The 18,786-nt window shown below is 38.7% G+C and overlaps 2 protein-coding genes and 1 long non-coding RNA gene across 5 annotated transcripts in view; 2 read left to right on the plus strand and 1 right to left on the minus strand.

Annotated features, from left to right (window-relative positions):
• The first annotated feature begins 1,718 nt into the window (after positions 1–1,718).
• Positions 1,719–3,339, plus strand: LOC143421357 (uncharacterized). Its single transcript, XR_013100995.1, has 5 exons — positions 1,719–1,908; positions 2,013–2,175; positions 2,379–2,679; positions 2,758–2,897; positions 3,006–3,339. It is a non-coding gene; the product is annotated as an uncharacterized LOC143421357 (long non-coding RNA).
• A 2,996-nt stretch (positions 3,340–6,335) lies between these two features.
• On the minus strand, positions 6,336–17,654 carry naa35 (N-alpha-acetyltransferase 35, NatC auxiliary subunit). The gene is made up of 23 exons (XM_004547287.4): positions 17,503–17,654; positions 15,044–15,172; positions 14,855–14,888; positions 14,434–14,548; positions 14,213–14,287; positions 13,722–13,889; positions 13,316–13,382; positions 12,852–12,895; positions 12,690–12,740; positions 12,249–12,332; positions 11,807–11,921; positions 11,242–11,420; positions 10,348–10,407; positions 10,053–10,159; positions 9,428–9,494; positions 8,889–8,987; positions 8,601–8,779; positions 8,357–8,493; positions 8,136–8,203; positions 7,912–8,052; positions 7,695–7,817; positions 6,970–7,050; positions 6,336–6,752 (listed from the first exon to the last, which is right to left on the minus strand). Exons 2-23 carry the CDS (start codon positions 15,162–15,164, stop codon positions 6,693–6,695), a joined length of 2,175 nt encoding a protein of 724 aa, XP_004547344.1. The 5' UTR covers positions 15,165–15,172; positions 17,503–17,654; the 3' UTR covers positions 6,336–6,692.
• A 126-nt stretch (positions 17,655–17,780) lies between these two features.
• Positions 17,781–18,786, plus strand: part of agtpbp1 (ATP/GTP binding carboxypeptidase 1) — a 28,052-nt gene continuing 27,046 nt past the window's right edge. For all 3 annotated transcript variants that reach the window (XM_004547291.6, XM_012918033.5, XM_012918034.5), the window contains exon 1: positions 17,781–17,920. The gene's annotated coding sequence lies outside the window, so the exon portion shown is untranslated. The remainder of the gene's footprint in view (positions 17,921–18,786) is intronic.

Genomic DNA, 18,786 nt, shown 5'->3' on the forward strand with positions numbered 1-18,786 from the left:
TGATTTTGCTGTGCAGATTCAGTCTCTGCTTTAGCGGCTCTGGAGTGTATTGTTTACATATTCACCCAGCAAGTGAAAGATCCCCCGACACACTTTTAAATGGAAAGCTTAAATGAAAATTAATTTGATAAAAGTCAACTAACAGAATAAGTAATAATATTATGGTGAATGATGAAACGTTTCTCCATCCAGATGAACAGAATCAACATTTTGGGAATATTATGAATCGTATGTGGCCTTTTGTTTTGTGCAGATGTTCTGCTCTGTGTAGAAACTTACTATATAGCTATATTAGCTCGTGATGTTAGATGTGTTATCACTGTAATTTTCATAATGCTACAGTCACCATTCCAAGTATTCCTGAAACACCATGGCCTTCAGCTTCTGTGCTCCTGGCTTGTTCAAAGGTTCAGGAGTGGATTAAAGAACTGAAACATAAAACCTGGAAACTGTCATTTATTATATATATAATAATTCCCCACTCGCCCCTGTGGGCGGTCTATCCTTCAAGCTCGGGTCCTCGGGACCTGTTCAGTATCTTAGCTGTATACTGTATATTCAAAAGGCTACTGAGTAGTCTTCACTTTATCATCAAACATTAAGTTCACAAGTTTTCTCGTTACAACAATTACTGTTTTTGAATAGACTGGGTTTTAAAAACATGTTTTACACATTTTAACTATAACTTTTGCACGTAGTTCAACAGAAAGTCCAATAAGAAGCAATACACAATAACGGAAAACAGTATCAGCTTGATCGCATTTGGTTACAAAGGATTTGGTTAAGCATATGTATAAGTATCTCTTCATGATTTTGAATATACAAAATACTGTGGATATGTTGATATGGGTTCCAAAGCAACTAAAGGAATATTGTATATACATTCTCATACATTGGGCTATTAAGCTGTTTAAGCAGCTCCATTTAACTTTGACCTAAAATACAATATAAAACTATAGCAGGCAACTCCAATATAAAATAAAAGGTAAGCCTATAATTTGGGCTTACCTCTACTAAAGTAATTGTACATGTGGAGGATACTATGACACATATAGTAAAATAATTGAACTAACACTAATAGAAATGAATAAATAAACAGCTAAAAGAAATACATACATGAGCAAAAGCAGTCTATAGAACATTTATAGAGCTCATGTTGGAAAACCCGAGTGTGTTTGGCTCAACACTATTCAGATCAGAATTTTGACTGTAAAAGCTGCCAGACAGTACAGCATTAAAAAATTAATTAACAAATAATTACATTTGGAGGATGACTTCAGTAGCATGTTGTCATATATACCATAATTCTAAGTGTTTTATTTTTATATAAGTGGATAGTGTTTAATTGACCCAGATCTCTAGCAGGATTTTCCAGGGAGACAGTGGGAAACTAAGTTTCTCCACCCAATGTGATATAAAGAACTAACTTTTAATTTAAGCCCAAATCAAATCATCATTCATCATATATTGCAATAAATATACTCTAAGTTACATGGAAAAAGCACAAGGCTGCTAAACTATTTTATTTTGAAGTGCAGAGTTTAAGGTGATATAAATTTAAAAAGGCCTGTCTTAAAAGTTTGAAAAATTCTTTAAAAAATGAAACGAATCCCACAAGTTTAGTTTGAGGTAAAAAGGGGCTCCAAACTGGTTCTTCTAGTTCAGGAGGTCAGAGGTGCAGCTGGTATGCAAAAACCTGTTCAGTATTTTAAATACACTCCTTCCCATTTCTCCAATCCTCTGCATGTCCCACCCTAACGGTACATTTGACTGCCATATTAGGCATCTCACACCACTTGGTTCATGCTATAAAAAAGACACAGGATCAGACTTTTGGTCACCTGAAGTGATCCACATCCAGAGGGACCAGGATGATGCTTTCCTTTGTCTTTGTTTTTGTGCTCGCTGGTGAGTTGTTTTCCTTCATATTCTTGTCTACGTTCACGTTTTTAAAAGGAAGAAATTATTTAGCACGAGTGCACTTTTCACCCTTCTCTCCCTCCTCGTGTCAGGTTGTGCATCAGGAGACATTGAGAAGAGGATTGTTGGGGGAGTATCCTGTAATGAGGACAGGCAGTATCATGTCCAGATAGACTCTGTTCAGGGGGGCATGACCTGCGGAGGCGCTCTGATTAACACCCGCTGGGTCATCACGGCTTCTCATTGTGCCGAACGGTAAGAAACTGCAGCTTTTGTTGAGTCACTTCACCAATGAGAGGGAATGGTGTTTAAAGCTAGTGTGTCATCAGGAGCACGAAGTGAAGGTGAAGTGAAAATCAAAGATAAAACAGAGTGACTAAATTTTTAAGCTGTTCAGTAATATTGTTGTTATTATATTATGTACTGAAATAAACAAAGCAATTTCTTTTTTTTTGCAGGTTGGTCAAAGTGAAGATTGGCTTAAACAACCAAGTACCATTATTGAAAAAAATGACAGGTTTTTTTAAGAAGCTTTTTAAAGGATCCCCCAAAAATCTTGAGCAGAACATTGATCCTAAACAACAGTTTACCTTCAAAGACGGTGATCAACCCATGATATTATGCTGATAAAACTGAATGAGGATGTGAATCCTAAACTTCCCACTATCAGGCTTCCTCCTGCTGAAGGGTGTCAAAAACCAAATATGAATGATCCTGTTCAGATTGGAGGATGGGGTTTCAAGACAGCTGATGTGAAAAGTAAGGAAACCCTCAGACACTAGATCCAGTTTTTGGAAATAGAAATAAGTTTAATAATGCTTTATCTTATTTCCTCAGAGACCAGCAACCCCAAGAATTTAAAGTGCGCTATGACTGAGATAGTTCAGTGTGGAGAGAATGATAAACCTGATAGTAAATACTTTAGTGATGAGTCTACCACCATGTGTGCTCATAAACCTGGCGTGGAGTCCTGTTTTGTAAGCAAACTGTTTGATATATTAACCCCGAGTTGGTTTTAATATTAAACTTTAAACACTGACATTTAAAACGATCTAACCTCTGAACTCTGTCTGAATGTCTTCCAGGGTGATGCTGGTACAGCTGTGGAGTACAACAGCATTTTACATGGAATAATTGTCAGTAACCCTGTTGATAAGTGTGCAAATCCTATTGTAATGCTGAATATTTGTCGCTACAGACAGTGGATTGCTGACACCATGCTGAACAATCCATGAGTAAACCACAGAGGAAATACGTTTCCCTTAAAAATGTCATTTCTCATTTTTCCTAATTTATTCTGAGAGTTTAAAATAAACTGGAAAAGATCAGAGACCTGAGAAGCTGAAGCCAAGTATGGTTGCAATATAAACAGCTTGGCACTGTTTTCATCTATGAATAAAAATGATGTGGTTACCTGAAGTTCATGTCTTATCTGATGTCTGTTTGAGGCATTTGAATATCAGATGTTTGTTTTCCATAAAAATGTGATCACTTTCAAATTTCATGCACCCTTTTACTTCATATGAGACGTTCTGTAATGTCAGGCTGACCCACGGTTGATTGAGTGCCGGCAGAATAAATCATCTCCTTCATTTATGTTAAATGAGCACAACTCCAGATTATAGTATGTGCCAGAATACCCCCAACATACAAGATGATTGAGACTATGCTGTAGAATTTGGGTTTAACTGTAGTTTCTATTAAAAATACACTTTCTCATTTTAGAATATAAAGTACCTGAAGTGTAACACAATAAAAATATTTCTGCACAAAACCGAACATTACAATAAAGCCTGATTCTCCGTTTGAATAAGATTTATCAATTTAAATTCAATCAATTTATTTATAAGCACATTTAAAAACACAGGTTGACCAAAGTGCTGTACACAGTAAAAAACGTAAAAAGTAGAACAAACACAGACAGAGAATAAAACACGAACTCAGTCGCAATTAAAAGCTAAAAAGTAAAAATGTGTTTTCAGATGTGTTTTAAAAATGTCGAGTGTCGGAGAGATCCTAATATGAAGGGGCAGACTGTTCCAAAGTTTGGCCCAACAATCACAAAGGCCCGGTCTCCTCTGTTTTTTAGCCTAGAAGCAACATCAGCTGACCTGAGGGTTTTATTTGGAGTATTTTTAGTTAAAAGGTCAGAGAGGTATGACGGAGCTAATCCATTCAGAGACTTAAACACAAGCAATAACATCTTAAAATCAATTCTACAACGTTCTGGAAGCCAGTGCCACTTAGTGGCCATCTGTCTTTGAGACATGTTTTATTTTTTCAAGGACTGGATATGCAGTCAGCTCACCCTGGATACTGATTACAAAGCTTGAGAGGAAATCATCTGTCAACAAGCTTCCTCAATTTACTGAGACGGTACAATGATCATTTTTTATTTATTTTCCAAAAAATAATTAAATTACAGACAGACTGAAAGTCCATGCTGCTTAAAAATTTACAGTTCAAGGTGAACCCCACAAAGGTTCGTCTCACGAGCCCTGTTAGTTAGTGTAAAACTGGCACTGCATAAAACTGAGATCATATTAACAGTCAAACGCGGTGGTGGTAGTGTGATAGTCTGGGTCTGCTTTGCTGCTTCAGGATGACCTGCTGTGATTGATGGCACCATGAATGTTGATCTCTACTAGAAAATCCTGAAGGAGAATGTCCGGCCATCAGTTTGTCACTTGAAGCTCAAGCACTCTTAGGTTACGCAGCAAGTCCACCTCTGAATGGCTTAAAAAAATAAATAAAAGGAAGGTTTCAGAGTGGCCTAATCAAAGTCCGGAGTTAAATCAGATTTAGATGTTTTGGCATGATTTTAAAAGGGCCGCTCATGGTTGAAAACCCTCCAGTGTGGCTGAGGCAATTTTCCAAAGAAGAGCGGGCCACAATTCCTCTCTCTCCCCCAGAGACGAGAAAGACTCATAGTCAGTTAAACCAAATGCTTGATTGCTTTACTCAGGCAATCTGTCTTGTCCTGAAATTTCTTTGATGATCTAAAACATATGAGTATGACAAATGTGTAAAAAAATAAAAATAAAAATAAAAATCAATCAATCGTGAAGCAGGTAAATACTTTGTTGCAGCACTGTATTAATATATTTTTGTCTTCTTGTGATGTGTGATGATGGCTGTGGTGTTCTCGTGTTAAATAAAAGGGGTAGGCCTTGATGGTTCCTGGCCTGTAAAATAGGAGTACCATTACTTTTCAAACAGAGGGATAGATCTTCAAAATATTTAAGCTTGAGAAAATTAAATTTTCTCAATTGTAAGAAATATATGTTTAAAATGACGGAAAGCTCTGGTATCTCATTGCCCAGATTGTTCTGAAAATAGAAAAATGAAAAAAAAATTAACTGACAGAATGTCTTTTGTTTTCTGTGAAAACACTGTAAAGCAAATTTAAAGGGGAGATTTAGTGGAATGTTCATCGCAGGGTGTTTAGCCAATGTAAAAATGTAGTTTGATCTCTTGGTTTGTGAGTCTTTTCCACAGCATGTCTTCTATCCTGTCTTCCTTCTCTCACCCCAACCGGTTGCAGCAGATGGCCCCGCCTCTCCCTGAGCCTGGTTCTGCTGGAGGTTTCTTCCTGTTAAAAGGGAGTTTTTCCTTCCCACTGTTGCCAAAGTGGTTGCTCATAGGGAGTCATATGATTGTTGGGTTTTTTCTCTGTATATATTATTGTAGGGTCTACCTTACAATATAGAGCGCCTTGAGGCGACTGTTGTTGTGATTTGGCGCTGGATAAATAAAATTGAACTGAATTGAGCTTCAGTTGTTTTGTGTGTATATTGTATGAGTGTAGACATGTTCATAGATAAACATTCATATTTTGGGATTATATGTTGAACTCTGAACACTGATTTACAAGTTATGGAATCTGAAATAAGGGAGTAGGAACAAGTCAGTGTAAACTTCATCCTACTCCTTTTCGAGCATAAACATTGTGTAGAGATACTGTGACAACTTGATGTCTATACTTTTGTCTGTTCTTTTTTCTCTTATTTTAGTTATCTTGACATCCTCAAAATAAAACTATTCTATTCGAAAAAAAACCCAAAACATAAATTAAATAGTAGAGAGTAAAAAACCCAGCAACTTTCTGTCATTAAATTGTTTATTAAATTGTTATTTACGTTGGTGCAGTATGCATGGCTGTGGGGAGGATCCTTCCCAAAACTGCAAAACCTATGAAAATACAGCTAAAACACCCCAATTATTTTTTTCTTCCAGATTGTCAGATCTTGGGCCTTATGCTTCACACCTGTTTTACAGAGACTGCACATTGTATTGTCAAGTTTTCGATCTGACTTAGTCCAGTAATCACATAAAGTCAGGGACAATAAGCTCTAACAAGACATCATTTATAGATTCAACGCTGTTCCTCAGATAAACATGCAGACACATACAAAAAAGTTTCATATGATTTAATGATATGAACCTATTATCATTACAGCACTCTTTATAAGCATTTGCAAGACTTGTTCTTCAGGCAGCATCCATCTGCCAGGTCTTTGCACAAAAGCACATCGGCTCTTCTGTAACACACACACAGAAATACAAATGTGCATACTGTCACTCATTGAGGTCCAGTGGCGAGTTCTCTGGTTTCATCTCTCAGAAAGGTGAGAAAAGAGTCAAGTGCAGACACTCCTGTGCATGGCGTTACAGTTAAATGTGTCACACAAACTGTTGGACGAGGTCTGGGTTAGGGCCGCTGCACACCCGTTCAGGTGAGGAACGCTGTCACCCTGTGGCTCGGGGCGGGATCAAATAATCTTCACTATGGGGAAGTACTTATGAGCTGAGAAGTCAAACTCTGGGAGCACCTGAGGATAAAGAAATGTATAGCTGCATTAAGAGAAGCACAATGCAACCAATATGTACACAGTTAGTACTTTTTAAAAAATCAACTACTCCTATTTAAATTATCAAATGCATTTGTTTGATTCTTTTGGTTTGTAGCTTAAAAGATCTACGTTGTATTAACTGTAAATGCAGACACAAACACAAACAATAATACAAGTAATGTGAGTAATGTGTTACCTTGGTTTCCTTCTTATGACCTCCAGCCAGTAGTTTCATAACTACAATATTAGGTTTGGCCACCTTCAGTATACGGTTCACCTGTTATCAAAGAGTAATGAGTGGTTATAGAACAAGACAAGAAAAAGTGCAGATAAGATATCATTGTATAAAATTGAAAACCACCCCAAGATAATTACATACACCATTGCTTTTATGCATCGCAGCCACATTATAGAGCAGTGTGTTCAATCCAAGGGACAGTCACTGGAGCTAATGATGCTAACGTGTCGATGTTCGGACACAGGCAGCTGGAGCAGATCAGTATCTTTAAGGCCTCACCGTCACTACTTTGAATCTATAAACTGGCCTTCTGCACTGTGTGTGTGCTGCTGGTGCCTTTTGGAGCATCTGTGATGAATTATGTGACTAAAATTATGGCTTACTGGGTGATAAAATCCATCTAGGAAGCTTGTGTTTCAGTTTTGTTGATTGACAGAGCAGTATTTTATCAATTTACTCATTTGTTCATATGGGCATCTATCTAGCTAGTAATAGCTAAACGTAGGGCTTCATGCATGCATCCAAATAAGGTTTGGCTCGAATGCAAGATTAGTGCTACACATCTGGGCTCAGCACTCTCTTGTAAAAGAGAGTCTTAATCTCAAGAGTTTTACTTCCTAACTAAACAAATGCTAATGAACATAAACCGCTGTATTTATTTCACAGTATTTTGACTTTCTGACCTCCGGATCGGGACTGGGCACATTTTCAAGGATGAGCTTCGCCTGCTGAAAGTGTTTGCTAGCTGCCAGATAGAGGTCTGCAGAGCCTGGTGGAGGATTGTATTTCTTCAGATCAGACATCTCCTGAAATAGGCAAGAAGAGGAGAAACATTTTAAAAAGAAAGTGGAATATTTTAAAAAAGAAAAGATGAATTAGGCCCATAAAAAGACACAGTACCTTGAACTGGATGTAGTGCACAGGTGGAGGGGTGACCACACTGTTGAAGGGGGCGAAGCGATGCTCATAGCGAACCTGCTCGCTGTCCAGTTCAAACTGAGGCTTACGCACCTTCCCATCCATATCCAGAGCTACCATCGTCTGAAGAGAAAGGCCGGGAAGGGGCATGTTACACTTTGTTGTGCCAAAAGTGGCCTAATAAAGGCCATTATTTTTATGCCTACCTTGTACATGCCAGCACACATGTTCTGGTATGCTTGACTCATGGTAATCTCCTTGCTGAGAGGGCGAACTGAAGAAAATCAGAAACAATAACTTCAGTGCTCTTTGAAGAAATATCGACAGGATGATGCCACTTCTACAATGAAGTGGTCATTTCTGATCAGACTTCAGTTTGTATGTTGTGGTTATCCGCTTCACATAAAAGCAACACAACAAAATGTACCTTTCTTCTTCTTCTTGGTCTTTTTGCTGCTGCGCCCTTTCAGCTGCTCCTCTAGAATCCGCTCTTCTGCCATCTGAGAGGAGTCAGCTCTGCTTAGAGTGGACATCAGCCATGCATAAAGGAACTCTGACAGGTACCTACAACCAAAACAAACACATGCTCATTTACAGCAAACCTGCACCCAGGTTATGTGGGAGAGAGAGTTCAGCTTCTACCAGTAATTCACAGAGGCATGCAATCTTACCAGTAAATGTAATAGTATTCATGCATGCTGTAAAGCTCCAGCTCAAAGCCACTCAGCAGGTACTGAATCATGATCCTCAGGTTATGATAGAGGATCCAGGTCCCAAGACAGGCTAGATGCTGTCGTTGAGGCTCCAGTTTCATCAGTAAGCTATGCAGAGCTGCATCCACCTTCTCAGCCTGTACAGCACAAAGAAAGAGTTCTGAGGTTGCTTGATGAATTTAGAGAAACTGCCTGTAGCACGAACTGCAAAGACAGCTAATTTGGATGAACGTAGCTGCAGCTCACTTCATCTTGCAGTGTGGCAAACTCTTCAAGAATGTGTCCCAGCTTGTCTCTCTGTCGAGCACGGTTGTGTCCGTGGATCTGGATGAGGCTGCAGAAAGGCTATGGGGAAAACACTCAGTTCAGTTCATATTACGCCAGTTCAGTCAAAAACAGTCAGCTCAAAGCCCTTCATATTGTAAAGACTCGATAATATTAGAAAGAAACCCTAACAATCAGACGACTCGTTATGAGCAACCACTTGGCAACAGTGGGAAGGAAAAACTCCCTTTTAACAGGAAGAAACCTCCAGCAGAACCATGCTCAGGGAGAGGGCAGCTATCTCCTGCAGCAGGTTGGGGGTGAGTGGCAAGAGAAAATGAATACATGCAACAGTCATAAACATAATCCATTATAGGGATGAACGTTTGTGATGTTTATATTTTATTACACATAAGTCTATGTCTACTTTCATACGATTTACCTCTAAGTCAGCTACTGGGAGTCAAATATAATAAATGATGACTTAGATATAGAGACTTTGAGCCACAGCAATAACATACCCTGGAGCAGTGTGTAACAAAAGAGTCAATGTAGTCCTTCGCTTGGTGATTGTTGAAGAGACAACACCTGGACAGACAGAGGCACATCAACACATGTGACAAGGTCAATCTGAGCCAAACAAAGGGACATTTGTTCTGTAGCTTAGCTTCTGAATTGTCTATTTGAGGTTTACAACCAGAACTCACACACTGCAGTGCGTTCAGAGTAAGTGTATCCAGTAGCTTAACTGCAGGCCAAGGGGTTTTAAAATGATCACTGTTGATATCTAATCACTTGTTATCATTTATTATACAATATCAGTGTGTTCAATGTTTCCACTGATGATCAGATGTTAAATACGTGGTTACGATATTTGACTAGTTTATAAAGGATATTGTTATTAAGTGTTTTAAATCCGATCATATCTCATTTCTCACTGTGTTTCATTTCAGCCTACAGTAATATCATTATTGTGTCATATATATCCTGATATTTTTCTGTTGCACCAACTATCCTCTGACAGTAGAAAGGTTAAAGTAATCAATACAGGTAAAAGCATATTGTAAACCTCAAATCACAGCTAAGCTAGTGACAAAACAACAGACCGACTAATCTCATTTAGTATTTAAAATAAACACAACTTACTTGTATGAGAGGACTGGTGGGCTGACAAAGTACCTCAGAGCATCTTTAATCATGTCTTGCATCAGGTGGGTGCCAAACACTTTTTTATTATCTATCAGGAATGTAGTCTGGATTGATGGGAAAAAAAATGAAATGTAGTTTCATTTTACTTTTTTATTAAATACTCCATAGTATCTATGGAGTATTTATATCTATCCAAGTATTTTTCATATTTGCATAGGTCGTATCTACACGGATCACCAAAATAAAACCACAGGTACATTTGAAAGATTTAGGAAAGCAAGTACTCATCTACCTGAAGAAGAGATCTGGAGAGCACACAGGGAGACTGCTCACTGAATTCACAGAAGAAGTCCTGGTAAAAACATCAGCAACAACAAAACACAATCCTTAAGTTATCATAGGAGAAACTTTATAATTAGAGCCCGAGCACGAAACGTGCGAAGGCTGTTTGTTATTATTATTTTGTCCAATGAATTGCCTTTTTGAAAGTCTTAACATAGTCATAAATTCATGAAATTTGGCAAACGGTGAAAAATAAGATATTTTATTGGTTTGGAACAGCTGTAGACATGAAACTTGGTACACACGTGTAACATACAAAGACGGACAAAAATGTCCAGGGGCCCATCACCCCAAACCCAACAGGAAGGGGTGATGTCGTGGCGACATGCCACATTTTGATCATTCGCCACGAAACTGCTGTAACTCAAAAACGGATTGAACAAACTCTACCAGACTTGACAGGCATGATGATAGTTTGGCTCTGAACAGATTGATATACCATTTGTCAGCGATAGTTTGAGCGCTGCCTAGTTGGAACAGGAAATGCGCAGTAGCTTATAATCATTATCAAATCTAGATTAAATTTTAATAGGTGGTTCCAGTGTGACATACTGTTAACTAGGATACTTCGTCGCCACCTAGTGGGCACAGGAGGTGTTGGGCATGGCTCGATGGTGCCAGAGTGCGCGGGCTCTCTCAGTGCTGCTTGCAGCTTTAATTTCAATTCATATTTCCAACTGGACACACAAATCCCCTTTGGGGTTGTCTCAGGGAGGGCATCTGGTGCATAACTGAAACAGCCTAGTTTTTTAGAAGAAACTTTCTAATGTCCTGAAAAGCTTGTTTATAATAAAACTTAATAAAAAACGAATGCATCAAGACAAACCTCAGGAAATGTATTTACCAGTATGCCATGTAGGTTGGTAGTGTTGATCACGTCACAAACAGTCTTAATGCGCTCTATAAGCTTGCTGAAATACGCCACCATGTCCTCCCTCTTAATGATTTTGGCGTAGCGAGGAAAGGTGGGTGGCAGCAATCTCTGGTTGACTAAAGGCTCAAATCCCATCATGATGGGGTGGTCTGCAGCAATCACAGGGAACAAAACTAATCACAACATAAATTAGAGACATGAACACAGGTCACATATGAAAAAAAAATGTAACTGAATCATCTTTAAGGACTTGCCAAACCAAAGTAAATGAAAAGAAGTTGATTTTTTCAGTTCTGTGTGAGGAAAACTGTTAGTGTAGACAAGTTACATCCAGTGTGGACTTTAGGTTGCCATTACGATGACTTAACTGGACAACTGGAGCCTCAGAATGATTATTTTATGCTCAAATTCTTTAATTACCCATTTTTGAACATATCTTTTGCAGCTGTAGCTGAGCTGTTGGCTTGCAAATTGCAAAAAAAGGCTTAACTTGTACTCCTCCACTTAACAGATTAAACGTGAATGTGCGTGCTACCTCCTTTAGTGGTGTCATTTTGTGACTGGATGCCATGCTGAATGCTGGAATGAATGGGGGATAACAGGTCAGCTGCCTGTGCCACGAGCTTCTGGGCCTCGCTCACTGAGCTGGTCTGATAAAGACACAAAACAAAACACTTACTAACAAGCCCCCTTATCAACAAAAGTATATATAGTTTGTAAATATCACAGTTATATATCTAAACATCAGGGTTTTTCTAACACATCAAAATTTCATCCTCAGAAGAAAATCATCAGGATTGTTAAAAAACAAACTTCCTCCATTAGTCTTTGTTTTGTTTTTAAGATATTTTGCTTCATCTACTCATATTTTTGTTCAGAAATAAAGGAAAAATGTTAGATAAGGTAACTCATTACTGCATACAGTAAACAGAATCAGTCTCTATCTGCTGCTGGGCTTTTGTCGATATGTGCATTACCTCTTTCTTGGTAAAGGCGATCAGTGCAGTCAGTAGAAGGCGTGTGAACTTTATTCTATTGAATAGTGCCAGACACTGTTGATGCTGAAAAAAACAAAGCATGGGAGAACATTGCAGAGCTATTAATACACCTGTTTTTTTTTTTAAAGACTGCTCAGAAAAGTCCATTTTTGGGTCTCCTTGTTTTTTCCCTTCCTTTCTTTATATAACTATATAACTGAAAGAGCTGGAAATTCCAGAGCTGAGTCTTTAAAAGGTCATGTGAGTCCCACACTCTTTATTGACAGAGAGATATAGCCGGTAGTGAGATATGACTCAAAAGGTATAAATTACAAAGAAACAGCTAAACAGAGATCATTTGTTCCTGGAGTTAAAGAAAATGCCTCTAGAAAAAAAACTGTTGCAAAAACTCAACAAAAATGCGTGAATGATTTCACTTACCTCCCGCTCAACCTCCGGGTTTCGCTGCTCACCTTGTCGACTGCGCGTACTCTGACGGAGCACAAAATAACCCAGAAACATCGCATGTCAGAAAAGCTTTTGCATTATCAGTGCTTCATTGAAATGGCAATGGCCTTTACTTAAAGCAACAAGAATAATTACCTTAACTTTCCTCTGTAATTCATCTTCTACATCTTTCAGCATACCTGAAGAGATTAATACGTCATGAGAGATGAATGATTACAGTGTCTGCCTGTAATTGCTTTAGCTGTCTACACTGTAGTTGGTGCTGCAGACTAAAGCCCAAACCCAATGTGTACACACTGCTTCAGAAACTTGGATGTGTGTTTATGCTAAAACCACGAGGGCCTACTGTCAAAGTATCAAGTGTTCTTTGGCAGAGATTTTTAAACCTTGTTGCACGTCTACATTTCTGCAGATGCTGCCTGAGGGCATTACCCACAAAAAGTCCCAAACACACAATCCTAGGCCTCAAACTGACTTACTCAACGTGTGATCCTGTGCACTCGAATGGTATCATTTAGGTTGTTAAGAGTTTCATTTTTATGCTTTAGGTTGGAGTTTGATATTGAGCCTTACTCAGTTATGACTGGAAGTCTTCATACCTGTCACCCGCAGATCTGTGACATTATTAGCCATCTTAAAGCCATAGGTCATGGCCTGGAAATCCTCCTGCATAAAGAAATATAAGATAAAAATCACCATTCAGACATATGACAGTTTTATAAATGGGCTACTACGAGAACAACTTTTCAAACAAATAGATTTAAACAACACACATTTGCAATCAAACTAAAGCTCTTTGGGTCCTGAAATGCTACACTGAGCTCCATCTTTCAGATATCTCAATTTTTACACACAACTTACTCACAGCTTTTTCTTTCCCACCTGGGTTTTTTTGTGTTGGTCCATGATTTTAACCTGCTATCTGTTCTGACTTTATGTCCACATTGAAACGTGCAGTACCACAGTAACCAAACATTTACTGACTGACAGCAGAAAACTGCTCACCTCTTCAAACACAGCAGCCTTGTTGACCTTTTCCCGGGAAATGTCACACACCTTCAGCAAGCCCAGGGCAAAAGCTTTGAGGGCTGGCTCCTCAATCAGGTCAGGGTTGTGAACATAGAGGCAGGTAAACACAGTCTGAGCCAGTGAGTGGCCCTCCAACCATGTTATCTATATATACACACATATTAGAAAACACAAACATGCATACATAAATATGTCTTGATCAGTGAGTCCGCAGTTTGAGTCATCGCTGGCTCGACCTGTATCAGTAATCTCGCCAAAGCTTATTGTGTTTCTCAAATTTTACAATCTACTAAAGACAAAAATGGCATAAAAACATTAAAACAGCTACAAATACAGAATATAGATTAAGCTTTTCCAATCCAGTCACATTTCAGAAAATCTGCAGTACAAAGGAATTACAGGGAGCAGCACATTACTTGAACATAACTTTCAAAATTTTGCCTTATAATAAGCAAAAGCTAATTCACCAAACAGCAGAAACAGGTGTCGATGATCCCGATGAGTTCAGGAAGACTGAGGTCTTTGACCTTGATGGCACCCTCCTGGAACAAAGAAAGAGCAAAATAAGGTGGTTAAATGTGTTTTATATACACAAACAAATGAAACTAAGCTCTGAAAAATTACATCTAGGATTACATTACATCTCTGTCTGTATACTGTTTTCATTCCATGAAAAAGAGATCAGTACCTTAATAGCTTGCTCAAAGTTGAGCACTTTCCTGTTGACCTGGTTTCCGATCATTCCCGCATCCATCTTAGGATCCATCATCTCTATAGCTGACATGGCTTCAAACAAGCCAAACCTGCAGCAGAAGTAAAACATTTTTGACCTCTGTAACATTTTTCTGTGTTCACTACATAAAAACATAAAAGCACTGATAATATTTATGGACCGATCCAAAAATGAATGCAAATATCAACCCAATTAAATTCAAAGTCACTTGTGGCAAAAACATTAGAAGCTTTCATTATAATTACTCCGCACAGTCAATGTTTTGAACTATGACTTTGGGACATGAAAACTATTTTAATTGAGGATCTGTGCAGCAGTAAGATGAAAAGGTCGTTTCTAATTTGAGGGACTCAAAAAAGCACTTTGGTGTACTCACAGCTTGTCATGAAGCAACTCTCCAAGGTTCAAATCTGCATGAATAAAGGATGACAACAAAGAAGGAGGAACACGTCAGTCCCTTTTTTTTAACTGCACACACACACACACACACACACACACACACACACACACACACACACACACACACACACACACACACACACACACACACACACACAGTCCTTACCTTTGCAGGCGCTTTTGAATTCATGTGTAATATCAACCCAGTTGGCGTTGTTCTTCATCTTTTCTGGGATACCCAGCCCCCAGCCAGTGTCATCATCATCAACTGCTGATTTCATCACCATGGTGACAGCTTAAGGCACATAGATAAACATTACATTAAATTAACCATTACATGCCAATGTAAAGCATTTTGCTAAGTCATCCATCCAACTGCCTAGCCAACTTAAAAGTTCAGGGAGGCAGTGAGGGGGCCAGCAGCCTCTGTGTTTCTGTGTCTCTGTGTTGGCATCACAGCGCTAACACAGAGATGCAAACAACCATGAACTCTACTTGCACAACTACACTTAATGCCAATTTAGAATCAGCAATTAACATACGGTTTGTGGGAGGACACCAGAGCACCCACAGGAACCCCACAAAGACACATGGAGGATATGAAAAAACAAACAAACAAACACACACACATAAAGCTCCAAATCTGCAATGTCTCCACACTTTCCTTTACTGAAAAGAAAGATTTATTTTCCTATATAAAAACATTTTTTCTCATTTTTGTATTTATTTATTATTTTAATAAGAGATATAGCCATGCTTGTACCTGATGAATTCTAGCTCAAAGTTAGTACTAGGTCCTTGTTATAATTAGCTCAGCTAATGGCATAAGAGTTACACTTGATTAAGAGGTTTCTTATCTTATTAGGTTTTCCTTGCTGAAGTGAAATCATATTTTCCTCAGGTCATAGGCTAACAAAATTCTAATTCTTGAGACAATGTAACTTCAATATCCCTAGGATTAGTGGGGTTAGGTTAGCTGGTGTTTGGTGTTTAGTGTGATTGTGAGTGTGAATGGCTGTCCATCTCTCTGTGATAACCCTGCAACAGACTGGTGAGCTGTCCAGGGTGTACTCTGCCTCTTACCCTATGGTAGCTGGGATGGGTTCCAGCCCCCCACAACCATGGGGATAGGGGAAGCAAACGGATGGATGGATCGTCAGGACGTATTTCCACTAACTACATGAGCAAAATCATCCACGTAAAGGATTCAGGTTCATGAGACACAGCCTAGGGCATGTCATTAATATAGATGGAAAAAAGTAATGAACCTAAAATAGATCGTGTTATACCATAAATAACATTTCTAAGGGGTGACCTTTAAGAATCATTATTTAATTCTACATAATATTTTCTTTCCAATAAAAGTCTTGAACCACCTCAGATATTTACATAGATTTCCTGTGTGGATTAGAGAAAATCCGAAGTAAATTAAAAATTGTTTTAAAGTCATTAAATATGTACACTGTACAATCATTCCACAGTGGAAAAAGAAGAGTTCAAAGAAGTCATCAAAAGCCCAAAATTACCATGACATTCATGCCCATAACGAATGTATGTAAACTTCTGACCAAAACTATATTGGCTCTATATTGCTTGTAGAGTAGAATAATCTACAGTTTCAAAAGACTTCTGAAGATAGTGTATATTATACTGTATATTAAATATAATTTTATTACTGAGCTATGAAAGGTTAGTATGAGTAAAGTACCTTGGCCTAATAATAAAAAACATAAACATTTAAAACGTCATCATGCAGTGTAACAGTTGTAACACAGCTCAAAGTTAACGTACAGTAAGAAAGTGAATGTGATCCAACGTAATAATATAATTCATTGATCAGTCATAAAGCTTGTTTTTTGCTTCTCAGCATTAAAACCGCAATGCATTATTATTTTTCAACTGGAAATGTGTCAATTTATGTATGTTCTTAAAAGCTTTCACGCATTTTTGTTTACATTAGATCTTGACTCACTGAAGTTTGACGAGGCTGATCTAAGCTAACAACAGAAGATTAACATGTGAGCTGACTTGAGAAGCTTGTTATGGCCTAAAATGGTGTAAACTGCACTCCAGAGTGCCCTGGAAAGTTTCAGCCGTCAACACTAATGAACTGATGTGGGTCAGGGAGAGTTGAAACCATTTTTAAATGATTGGTTCATTCACCTGTAACATATATAACGTTTAGAGGACATATAAGAGGCAACACTGGTAATCACTTGTATAGATGCCTGAATAAAAAGCCTATCAGAAATCGATATTACCCGATTAAATGATCAATGAGATAAGTAGTAGTAACTGTTTGTCTCCTAACATATACCTTTTTGAAACTAATAACATGGATGTCAAAAGGTCACCTAAGTTTACACAGTCCTCAAAAGCGTACTAAAACTCTTAGGCAAGATACATAATTTTAAAAGACACGAGATGGTGTGAGGTAGCTATCACCAATCGTCACATTAGCTAGCTTTACCGTGTGCAAACAAGCTAATGTTGCCGACACTGGGTGTTCTCTGTGAACAAAAGCTGCTTATGGATGTTTTAACAGGTTAATCCATTCCACTCAGGCATATAAAACACGAAGACTGTTACTTAGAAATTATACTTTCGCTGTAAATCAGCACGTACCTTACTATATTGTATTAACCATGTAGCTAATCAAAGATCCCCCCGAAGACTGTAAAAATTGGCGCACATGAATGACGTCGTCATCAGCAGCAGCGATTGGAAATGTAGTCCTGTGAACGCCAAGCCTAACGGAACGCTTATGGCTTAAAACCAGACCAGTGATGATATAAAACGATTTTTGAGTTTTAAGGATTCAGTGAGCTAATTTACGATGTTCATATCGTAGCATTAAATGCCGCTTACACCACGCGCAAAGACGTAACCACTCTCGCGGTGCTCACTAACTGCCCCCTCTAGTTGTGTCTGTTCTCATCTCATCATCATCAGGGCGTTTCAACGCTCAGGAGCACAGTAGCTGTCGCCTCTTATCTCGCAACTACTCCTCCACCCTAAACGGGACAGCTCCTTTTTCATACAGGTTTGTACAGCTTCTCTTTTGTGTTGCTATTCTAAAGAACCACTGCTTCAGCTAACATCTACTGTGTGCTGTTTTTGTTAGCATATTCTTCAGTTAGCTAGCCTGCTGGCGCAGACAGCCAGTCTTAATGAGTGACTAGCCCAGCAGGTGCAGCTGCCACCAGCTTCAGCTAGGTTGTCTGACTTAGCATCTTGTAAACATGTACCGTACAGAGGCTTGCCTAGCTGTTTGCCTTTTCACCAATAACCCGCTAACATGACAACCCCCATGAGCTGGTGCAATGAGAGCAATGACCCTGGTTTCTTAAAGGATTTTGGATCGGGGATTGTGAAGTAGCTCTATAGGGTTATTTCGACTTGTTTACAGCAGTCTTGTGTAAGCTGACCTCTATAACATGTCAGGTTTCATAACTGCTTGAGCAAATTTTAAACGTGTACATGGTCTGACCTCCAGTTTCATCTTTGCTCTTCTTTAGCCCGTTTGTAACAAAGGCGTGACCATAGATTGTGCTGTCACTCTTAGATAAGGCTCTATCCTTTTGGTAAAACGGGTGATGGGCATGTAAGCTTTGCAAAAGTCTCGTTAAGGAGTAAAGGTGTTTTTTACTTATTTACCTTCAATTCTAAAGTAATGAAGTGTTTTAGTGTGGACCTTTCTAGCACATTATAACGTTATTACAAAACTCCCTTGTGTTTAAAAACAATGGAGTAAATGGCATTAGGCACCAGTGATGACCACGCTCTAACACATGTTTGTGACCCATCTTATCTCAGCCCATAAATGCTTCTGTTTTGAAAGTGCAGCACACTAACTCGTCCAGTCTTCTTGGATTCACCTGCTCATCCGTTTCGGTTAATGATACCGCA

The sequence above is a fragment of the Maylandia zebra genome, linkage group LG12 (assembly GCF_041146795.1).
Source record: "Maylandia zebra isolate NMK-2024a linkage group LG12, Mzebra_GT3a, whole genome shotgun sequence".
In the NCBI taxonomy this organism is placed as follows: Eukaryota; Metazoa; Chordata; class Actinopteri; order Cichliformes; family Cichlidae; genus Maylandia; species Maylandia zebra.

What these genes read in the sequence shown, in the direction of transcription:
- naa35 (XM_004547287.4), bottom strand. Translation starts at nt 15,164, where the DNA reads ATGGTGATGAAATCAGCAGTTGATGATGATGACACTGGCTGGGGGCTG. An exon ending in GAGTTGCTTCATGACAAGCT is followed by an intron (nt 14,549 to 14,854) that starts GTGAGTACACCA and finishes CTTCTGCTGCAG; the next exon opens with GTTTGGCTTGTTTGAAGCCA. An exon ending in TCTCCAGATCTCTTCTTCAG is followed by an intron (nt 10,160 to 10,347) that starts GTAGATGAGTAC and finishes CCATCAATCCAG; the next exon opens with ACTACATTCCTGATAGATAA.